Here is an 11,057-nt window from a genome sequence, read left to right as displayed (position 1 = left end):
TTTTAAATTCTACATATAAGCGATATCATATAGTATTTGTCTGTCTTTCTGACTTGCCTCACTTAGTGTGATAATCTCTAGTCACACCCATGATGCTGCAAATGGCATTATTTTATTCTTTTTTATTCTTTATTTTTTTTAAAAAACTATTTGTTTTTGGCTGAGTCTATATTGCTGGGCAGGCTTTTCTATAGCTGTGAATGGGCTTCTCATCATGGTGGCTTCTTTTGTGGAGCGTGATCTAGGGTACACAGGCTTCAGTACCTGCAGCTCTCAGGCTCCAAAGCTCAGGCTTAATTGCCCTGTGGTATGTAGGATCTTTCCAGATCAGGGATTGAACCAGGGTCTCCTGCATTGGCAGGCATATTCTTTACCACTGAACCACAAGGGAAGCCCCTATTCTATTCTTTTTTATGATTGAGTAGCAGTCCATTGTATATATGTACCACATCTTCTTCATCCATTCATCTATTGATGGACATTTAGGTATCTCCATGTTTTGTGAACAGTGCTGCTATGAACATCTGGGTGCATGCATCTTTTTGACTTACAGTTTTGTGTGAGGAGGAGTAAGATTGCTGGATCACATGGTAATTCTGTTTTTGGTTTGGTTTTCTGAGGAACCTCCATACTGTTTCCACAGTGGCTCTACCGACTTACATTCCCACCAACAGTGTAGGAGGGCTCCCTTTTTTCCCACATCCTCTCCAACATTTGTTATTTGTAGAGTTTTCATTTTTATTTATTTGGCTGTGCTGCACAACTTGTGGGATCTTAGTTCCCTGACCAGGGATTGAACTCAGGACCCTGGCAGTGAGAGTGTGGAGTCTTAATCACTGGCCCACCAAGGAATTCCTTGTAGAGTTTTTAATGATGGCCATTTTGACTGATACGAAGTGGTACTTCATTGCAGTTCTGATTTGCATTTCTTTAATAATTAATGACATTGACCAAGTTTTCATGTGCCAATTGGCCTCTGTATTTCTTCTTTGGAGAAATGTCTATTTAGGTATCCTACCCATTTTTTGATTGGGTCTTTTTTTACTGTTGCTGTTGAGTTGTATGAGCTGTTTGTATAGTTTGGAAATTAAGCCCTTGTCAGGCAGATTGGTTGCAAATATTTTCTCCCATTCCATAAATTGTCTTTTTGAAAACAGACAGTTTATGGTTTCCTTTGCTGTGCAAAAGCTGGCAAGTTTGATTAGGTCTGATTTATTTTTGTTTTTATTTCTTTTTTTTTCTATTGCCTTGGGAAACTGACCTAAGGAAACATTAGCACATATTATGTCAGATAATGGTTTGCCTATGCTCTCTTTTAGTTTTATGGTGTCCTGTCTTATGTTTAAGTCTTTAAGCTATTTTGAGTTTATTTTTGTATATAGCGAGAGGGTGTTAATTCCATTGGTTTACATGCAGGTATCTGTCAAACTTTCCCAGTACCACTTGCTGAATAGACTTTCTTTTTCCAATTGTATATTCTTGCTTCTTTTGTCGAAGATAATTTACTGTAGGTGTGTGGGCTTATTTCTGGACTCCCTATTCTGTTCCGTTCATCCATACGTCTATTTTTATGCCAACATCACACTGTTTTTTCTTCTTTTAAGATTTTTTTTTTTGGATGTAGATAATTTTTAAAGTCTTTAAAGTCTTTATTGGGTCCCATAGGGTCACAAAGAGTCAGACATGCCTGAAGCAACGTAGCATGCGTGCATGCACATACATATGTCCCCTCCCTCTTAACCTCCCTGCCACCCCCTACCTCTTCCTACCCCTCTAGGTTGTTACAGAGCCTTAGTTTGAGTTTGCTGAGTCATACGGCAAATTTCCATTGGTTATCTATTTTACGTATTGTAGCGTATATGCGTCCATGCTCCTCTCTCCATTCATATCACCCTCTCCTTCCCTCCCTCTACCTGTATCCATAAGTCTGTTCTCCATGTCTGCATCTCCATTACTGTCTGGCAAATAGTTCATCAGTACCATCTTTCTAGATTCCACATATATGTGTTAGTATATGATATTTGTTTTACTATTTCTGACTTACTTCACTTTGTATAATAGGTTGTAGGCTCATCCACTTCATTAGAACTGACTCCAATGTGTTTCTTTTTATGGCTGAGTAGTATTCTATTTTATATATGTACCACAGCTTCTTTATCCATTCATCTGTCAATGGACATCTAGGTTGCTTGCATTTCCTAGCTATTGTAAATAGTGCTGCAATGAATATTGGGGTCCATGTGTCTTTTTCAATTTTGGTTTCCTCAGGGTATATGCCTTAAAGTGGCATTGCTGGGTTGTATGGTAGTTTTATTTCTAGTTTTTTTTAAAAGAAATCTCCATACTGTCTTCCATAGTGGCTATATCAATTTATATTTCCATCAACAGTGCAAGAGGATTCTAAAAGGTATTTTGTTGTTTTACATTCCCTTTTTGATATTTCATTGTTAAAGAAATGCAATCAATTTCTGTATGTTAATCCTATACCCTGCTACTTTGCTGAATTAGTTTATCAGTTCTAATAGTTTTTGTGTAGATTCTTTAGGACTTTCTATATATATATAGTAGCATGTCATCTGCATAAATTACAATTTTACCTCTTCCCTTCCAATCTGAATACTATTTATTTCTTTTTCTTATCTGATTATTGTGGCTAGGACTTCCAATACTATGCTAATAGAAAAGGTGAGAGTGGGAATCCTTGGCTTATTCCAGATTTTAGTGGGAAGGCTTTCAGCTTTTCACCATTAAGTATTATATTGACTGTGGGTTTGTCATAAATAGCTTTTACTATGTTGTGAGATGTTCTCTCCATATTCACATTGGTAAGAGTTTTTGTCATGAATTGACTTTGAATTTTCAGATAAAATAGACCTTAAATAAAAAGAAAGTTACAAGAGAAAAAGAAGGACATTCTATAGTAATAAAAGGCTCAATACAGCAAGAAAGTATATTAACTATAAAAATTTTCACATGCACTAACAGATGCAAACTACATGAAGCAAAAGCTGACAGAATTGATGGTAGAAATAGACAGTTCTTCAATAGTAGCTGAAGACTTCAATACCCTACTCCCAATAATGGATAGAACAACCAAACAGAAGATAAAGAAGTAGATTACTTAACACTGTAAATCAACTAGACCTAATAGACATCTATAGAACACTTTACCAAAGAATAATAGCATACATATTCTTCCCATTCTTCCCACCTGGACATTTTCTAGGATAGACCATTTGTTAGGCCACCAATTAAATCACAATCAACTAAAAAGATAGATAGCATAAAAAGTACCTTCACCAGTCACAACAGGTAAAGTTAGAAATCAGTAACAGAAAAACATCAGAACTTGTAGAAATGAAGCTACACTTTGAAACAAACAATGGATCAAAGAAATAAGAGAAGTCAGAAAATGCTTACAGATGAATGAAAATGAAAATTCAATACACCAAAACTTATGCAATGCTGTGAAGGTAGTGTTAACGGGGAAAATTACAGCCTCAAATGCTTATGTTAAAAATCAAGAAAGATCTGAAATCAACAACCTACCTTTGCAACTTAAGAAACTAGAAAACAAAGAACAACTGAATTCAAAACTATCAGAAGGAATGAAATATTACATTACAGCAGAGATGAAGCAGTGGAGCTTAGATAAACAGTGGAGAAAACCAATGAATACAAAACTGGTTCTTCAAACACATTGACAAAATTAACAAAGTTTTAGCTAGATGGACTAAGGGGAAAAAGAGAAGACTAAATTACTAAATCAGAAACAATACCACAGACATTAATTACCACCAATTTTATAGTAATAAAAAAATAATAAGTGAGTACTGTGAAAAACTGTATACCAACAAGTTGGCTAACCTAGATGAACTGGACAAATTCCTAGAAACATAAAATCTACCAAGACTAAATCATGAAGAAATAGATAATCCAAATACACATATAACTAGCAAGGAGATTGAATCAGTGAACAAAAATCTTCTAGTAAAGAGAAACTCTGGATCTGAAGGCTTCACCGATGAATACTACAAACACTTAAAGAAAACTAATACCAATGCTACTCAAAAATTTCCAAAAACTTAAAGAGAAAGCACCACATCCTAACCTATCCTACAAGGCCAACATTATCCTGATACCAAAGTCAGATTCTGCAATGAAAAAAGCAAAGCAAAACAAAAACCCTAGCGTCCAATATCTCTCATGATCGTGGACATAGAAATCCTCAACAAAATACCAGAAATTGAATTCAGCAGCACATGAAAAGACTATAACATAACCAAATGAGATTAATTCCTGGAATGCAAGAATGATTTGAAATATGAAAATTGATGAGTTAGTTACTCCACAGTAAAAGAATGATTGGAATAAAATGCACATGATTATCTTCAATGATACAGAAAGTGTATCTGGAAAACTTGAACACCCTTTCATGATAAAAAAACTTTCAACTAGGAACAGAAGGAAAGTGCCTCTACATAATTAAAGCTATGTATGAAAAATCCAACAGTAACATTGAGTATAGTGTTACTATACTAACATTGAGTATAGTAACACTATACTCGATGAAAAACTCAAAGCTTTCCCTCCAAGATCTGGAATAAGATTCCCAACGGAAACCATAAAACTCCTAGAAGAAAACATACTCAGTAAACTTGACATTGATCTTAGCAATATCTTTCTAGATATTCCCAGGCAAGGGAAACAAAAGCAAAATTAAACAAATGGGACTACATTAAACTAAAAAGCTTCTGCATAGCAAGGGAAATCATGAATAAAATGAAGAGACAACCTACTAAAAGAAAGAAAATATTTGTAAATTATATATTGAATAGGGGTTAATATCCAAGAATCTATAAAGCCTCACAAACTCAATAGCAAATAAAAGGGGAGGGGGAGAAGATCTGAATAGATATTTTTCCAAAGAAGAAATACAGATGCCTAATAAGTACACAAAAAGGTGCTCAGAAGTTCTAATCAGAGAAATGCAAATCAAAACCACAGTGAATATCACATCACACCTGTTAGAATGCCTATTAGGAGAAGCCAAGAGAGCTTCCTGGTCTGGTGGACCAGTGGTTAAGAATCAGCCTTGCAATGCAAGGGACAGCGGTTCGTTTTCTGGTCTGGGAAGATCCCACACTGTTGTAACAACTAAGTCCCCACAGCCAAACTACTGAGCCCACGTACTGCAAGTAAAGAAGCCCATACCTTGAGAGCACAGGCTCTGCACTGAGTTCAGTTGGTAAGGCAGGGATGGGCTCAGAGGAGAATGGTTTTATGTCTCATAGTAAGAGACTCTAGACTTTAAAAAAAAAACCCCCAAAAACAAACAAAAAAACCCTTAGGGTTAACCTTCCTTTCCTTGTCTCATTCCTGGAAACTTTGATGGGGAAACCAATTCTGCATGTTAAATAAAATGTCTCTGAAATGTGAGCTCACAATTTTGAAATCCTTTGAAAGCTGTGCTACCTAAGTAGGTCTGGTTTCTCTGCTGACTGGGATTAGAGTCCTATAATAGCGTGGAGACTGGCGGGTAAATCTGCCACAGTAAATGAATTTCCATTATTTAACAAACATTGGGTGAGTGCCACCTGGTGTGCAACACACTCTGTGTTTCAAAGAAAGGACTTGGGGTTTTTGTCTGTCAATTTGTTTTTGAACCTTGCCCTCAACTCAGCATCAGCATACCTTAGAAATTCAGAGTACCTGATGGATGAGTTAATCTTAATCCCTCTCTATCTGGACAGACTGACTTTTCAAGAAAAGCTGGAATTGCTGGAGGCTGCATTTGCAGCCTTCGGGAGCAGACCCTGAAGATTTCAAGAGTGGGGAATGAATGTGAGCTTGGAAGGCTGATAGGACACGTGGAAGCCAGGAGTAGAGTTCTGAGCCCACATAGTCCCAGCGTTATAAATTTGGCTTTTGAAGTCCTCCTTTCTGAACCATTTTGCATCACCATTGCACTGGTGAAGGCAATGGTTCTCTCAATAGGAAAAGGCAATCCAAGGATAGCCATACTTAGAAATGACTTCAGATCAGAAACCTCGGGTTTGGGGAGTCATTTTGGCAAAACTGTTTCCCACCTGAGTTTTGAAGCCTTGCCTACAACAGTCTTAAGTGGCAGAGCCCACTTAAATGCTGCAAAATATCTGCAATGCCACGGTCGTCAATTTGGTCTTGGGACCGAGCCCCCAAATCCCTGTCTGGGTCTCAGCCCATGATTTCTGCTTCTAGACACCAGGATAGAAGGAGCCCGCGGTCCGCCATCCTGAATCCTTCCCTTGCACATCTTCCCTTTCCCGGCTCTGTGCCCAATCGCACTCGCCCGCTTCCGACTGGTTAGCCCCTACCGCTGCATCCCTGCCAGAGGAGAGCTAGTTTCAGACACCCAGTTTCCCTGCCCCAAGATTTTATTCCCTTGCATCAGTGCCACCCCTGGGCTTAAGAAGCAGAAAATAGGAATAAGGGCATCTTGGAAGTTAGATGTCCTGAACCCTGAGAGCACCAACCTGCAGGGGAAGAGATGTGCCGCGAGGCAGGCGTGTCGAATGGAATGAGGCTTGACACTGAGGTCTGGGTGTAAACCTGTGGCTCGGTCACTCATGTCTCATTTCAGCTAGTATCAGTTCTCTCCGAGAAAAGAAGCTACCTGGGATCTGTGTTTTTCCCCCCCGCTCCGCAATGCCGCTGCAGTGCTTGCGGCGCTGGAGGGTCTCTACAGGCTGCCTGGATCATGTGCTGTGCGCTCAGACCCAGTGATCCTGTGTACAGTGAAAAGCGTCTTTCTCTGCGTTTTACCTGCTGAGGACAAGTCAGGACCTCGGACCTTCCCGGAAGGCTTAGAGCAGTCGCTCCAACAGAGAGATCCAGAAACCTGTTGAGCAGGGTGTAGGAGGGTCGAGGTGCTGGGCAATCGGGCTTTACAGAGCACGTTTATTCCAGAGAGTCATGGACGCAGGACGTATTCCTGCTGCTGTGTGCTGTGAGCTTCCTGCCGGACTGTGAGCATCACCTGGATGCCCCGGTGCACCAGGGTCAGCTTGTGAGTGCCTGTGGTGAGGGAGCGCGCACATGTTTGGAGTCAGTGCTGAGTTTGTGGGTGTGTAAGAGTAGACAGAAGCCCGCATGGGATTACACTCCCGCAGGACTCTTCAGCACCATCAAGCTTGGCGGGCTTTCTAGCAGAGGACTGAATTGCAGTAGATGAGGGTGCAGGGTCACTGGAACATCTTGGCAAACAGCAGCCGGAAGCAAGGGGCAGCTGGGCAAATGGTTGGGGAAGGAGGGTGAGCATTAGGTGATGAATGGTGGGGGAGGAGGCGTTGGGCTAGAAGTCGGCTTGGAAGCAGGGAGGCATCTAAGCCTTGCACTTCCCTGCTCAGGCTCAGCGGGGCATCCAGCCCCTCCTTACCCAATGAAGGACCACCCAGCCTGACTCCAGGTAGCTGCGGAGGGTGTTGATTGGGAAAGTGTATCGAGATCCCACGGAATCTTCTATGAACTTCCCTGGAATCTTCTATGAACTTCCCTGGTAAGCTCTTCCAGATCCCTAACTGGGTGGAGAACAGGTACATGGTTAGTAAGATATCATTCCCTCAAGACTGGAATATGATTCCCATTTCAGAGATAAGTATGTTGAGACTTCACTAGTTTCTAGCCCACAATCCTACCACCTGGCAAAGTTATAGCCAGAGCAGAGTTGAAATCTGACAAAGTTCCTGGACTTCTATCCTTTCCTCTCCACACGCCCTGCCCTGCTGTGCGTGCTTCCTGCTGCCTGAATCCGACTCCGCTTGGGCACAGAATCATCACCTCTGCTGCGCATTAACCCTGAAATTCTCTTGGACGGGGGTCTATAGTCAAATCTAGGGGAGTCAGTGTTCTCTGTAATGCTGGATTCTATTCTACAGGATAGCACGGCTGGGGATGGAGTGGGACGCGTGCCTGTTCAAAATCCTTGAAAGCAAACAGGTAAAGTTAACTGTGACGTCAAATTGTCCTCAAATTCCAACTTACTTTTCCTGTGTTTTTCGTTTGTCCTCACCAACCCCCCTCTGTGCCCCCCTCCCACGCCCGCCATCAATGACCTCAATGCAAATACAAGTGGGGTGGTACTTCTGGATGCTCCATGTTCTGGACGCAAGTGGTGACACAATCCTTCTGGGGCTCACATCCTTCCCCTCATTGGTTGCCCGGAGCTCCTGGAACCCCCCTAGACCCACAGCAGCGGGAATAAAAGCAGCTGCTCATGCTGGGAGGATTCAGAGGCATTCAAGTGTCTCCACCACTTCTGCCAGAGTGCCATCGCCTGCCACCAAAGCTACTGCTGCTGCTCCTTCCTCTGCTCCCAGCCACCTGGTGCCGGCTGTCAGGTAAGCCCGGAGATGACTGCTTAGCTGGGATTCTGTTTCTCTTTCTCCCCTTGCTTCCCTCCCTCTCTCCAGTACTTTTTCTTAGCGGATCTCTTCCTGTCTCAACGGCTCTGTCCACTCCTGTCCAAGTCTCTTCACACAAGCTGAGTTACTCTGCAAGACTCCTTCCACAGGTAACACTGGATGGTCTCAGTTTGCAAACTCCCTTCTTCACTCTTTTCGTGCCTAGGAGGGCTCCAGTCTCTTTCCCGCGGCTCCTGTGCTTAGGTCAGTCTGGGATGCTGGAGCTTCCGGGTACTGCAGGCTGATCCTGATGCAGGAATAGCTTTGTGCGGCCAGTGCTGTCACGGGTCACATCTCATGCCTAGCAGACCGGGGGAAATGTGTTTGGAACCCAGGACAGTGCAGGCAGGTGGGAAACAGGCACAGTGACTGAAAGGCAGACAGTCATTAAATGAAAGCCCCTGTTGTGGGTTCTGGGAACTTTTTCCCCAGTTTCCGTCCTGGGTCCCAATTTGAGACTCTGCCAACTTGCTTCTTACAGGGTCCTCTTTGCAAAAGTGTGGAGTGACTGACTGGTAGAATTGAGCTCTTTAGTTTCTCAAGGATTCCAACTACAGTGATAAGTCCTCTCTAACCCCCTCCCCCAATCAGGTAGGAGGGAAAACCCAGCACTGGGATGACAGCTTTGAGTTGTACAAGGGGAAAAGCTGTGGTGACAGGTACAGACAGACCCAGTCTGTCTCCCAGGAGTCCTGGCCAACAGGTTGTATGTGAGAGTGTGTGGGGTGCTGGGGAGGGGGCTATCTTCAGAAATTTCCTCACCCAGTTCTCCCGGAAGGTTTCTTTTTCTAAACCAAGCATCCTACAGGCTTACTGGATCATCCAGAAGTCTACTTTGCCAAGGAGGTGAAGGGGAGTGAAATGACCAGCCTGAAGCCAGGATGCAAGGGAATTAGAGGCACAGGCAGGAGCGGAGCCCAGATCAGTGGGCTCAGGGAATTTGGACCTGCTACCGGTGGTGACATTATTCTTCCCTTACAGAGAGGTGTCATGGGATTCTGGAAGTTCCCCCCATTCTTGGTCCTCGGCATCCTGGTCTTGTACCAGGCAGGCATGTATCACGCAGCACCACTCAGGTAAGAAAGCCCTGCTAGGGTTCTCTCACCTCCCCTGGCCCCTAGTTCATAAAATTCTGTGTTCCCAGTTGTACCATGCTATATCTGGCTTTCATGGAGGGGTTGGTAATGTATGAATGTAAACTATATATAAATTTATCATTTTTATGAGGCAAAGATATGTAGCACACAGTTTACAAATAGACATAAGACATATACATTATATTCTTATTGTAAATTTCATATAACTTATTTCTTTTTACCAAATATTTGTATCTTTAGGAAATCTATTTATTACTTTAACCATAATTTGAGAAATGGATCGCATCCTAATCTGCTAATTATTTTGCCAACAAATTTGTTATTTAGATGTATGGGACCTATATATCTAATTTCTCACCTTCATTTAGAATACACTAAACGGAAACCATTTTCAGATTTTAACTACCATTATCATTTAATTTTTAATAATGGCTGTATTTAACACTAAGTTCATAAAATTCCTGAAAATCTAACCATCAGTTTTCCCAGGCCCAGATAATCTACTAGAGGTTTGGAGCAAACCACTTCTTTGAGGTCACACCAGAGCCTAAATTCTGGAAAAGCAGCATTTTTAGATGGATTACTGGCCTCTTGCCCTCTCCATTGAGAGATGGGGCAGTCACATCCTCAGGGGAAGTCGCAGAAACCAGGAAACCTAGCTGCTTATCCTAGAGGTGGGGGTATTGGGCGGCGGGGCTCAGAGCTGGTGTTGAACTTGCTTCCCCTCCCTAGGTCTGTCTTTGATGGTCGTTTTGATCCTGCTACCCTGGATGAGGAGGAATCACGCCTCCTACTGTCTGCGATGGTGAATGACTACGAGCAGATGAGGGCTCGGGAGTCGGAGAAGGCTCAGAAGACCGAGGGCTCCCGGTGAGATGCCCTGCCCCACCCAACACAAGGCATCCTCTCCCTCCTGTCCTGCCCAGAAAGGCATATCCTGGAGCCACCTTTGGGTTTTCTGACACCCCTAAAAATGTCTATGGGGAGTGATTGTGGCCCTTTCTCCAATGGCCTGTGATATTCTGCTATTATGACCATTTCTAGCAGAAATACTTAAGGTTTATTGGTGCCTCTCAGAGTAGTAATTTTCCATGATGATTCTGTGGGGCAGCACCTACTATCAGTAACAGGCCTTTCCTTTTTCTCTATCCTGAAAATCAGCATCCAGAAGAGAGCCTGCAACACTGCCACCTGCATGACCCATCGCCTGGCAGGCTGGCTGAGCAGATCTGGGAGTATGGTGAGGAGCAACTTGTTGCCGACCAAGATGGGTTTCAAGATCTTCAGTGGGCCCCGCAGGAACTACTGGTTTTAAGCAGTGAAATGATTCTCAAAATAAGGTGACTGCTCTTTGTACTATTAGATGGGAGGATAACTGACTGGGTACTTCAGGGTGCAGTCCACACTCTAACCCTTCATGGATTCATATGGGTGAAAAATCCACAGGGGAAGGAGCCCACACCAGTGTCTGGAGAAAGAACATAGAGTCCCAATAGCTGAAAACCCTAAAACTTGGGTT

General features: G+C 42.7%; 1 protein-coding gene across 1 annotated transcript; it reads left to right on the top strand.

Moving 5' to 3' along the window:
• The first annotated feature begins 8,294 nt into the window (after positions 1–8,294).
• LOC133048037 (calcitonin receptor-stimulating peptide 1) lies at positions 8,295–10,853 on the top strand. The gene is made up of 4 exons (XM_061131592.1): positions 8,295–8,378; positions 9,423–9,517; positions 10,271–10,408; positions 10,700–10,853. The coding sequence occupies exons 2-4, from the start codon at positions 9,432–9,434 to the stop codon at positions 10,851–10,853; spliced, it is 378 nt and encodes a 125-aa protein (XP_060987575.1). The 5' UTR covers positions 8,295–8,378; positions 9,423–9,431.
• The last annotated feature ends 204 nt before the right edge of the window (positions 10,854–11,057 follow it).

Source organism: Dama dama, chromosome 1 (assembly GCF_033118175.1).
Source record: "Dama dama isolate Ldn47 chromosome 1, ASM3311817v1, whole genome shotgun sequence".
NCBI lineage: Eukaryota > Metazoa > Chordata > Mammalia > Artiodactyla > Cervidae > Dama > Dama dama.
Note: the sequence above shows the minus strand (reverse complement) of the source record. Positions and strands in the feature narration are given on the sequence as shown.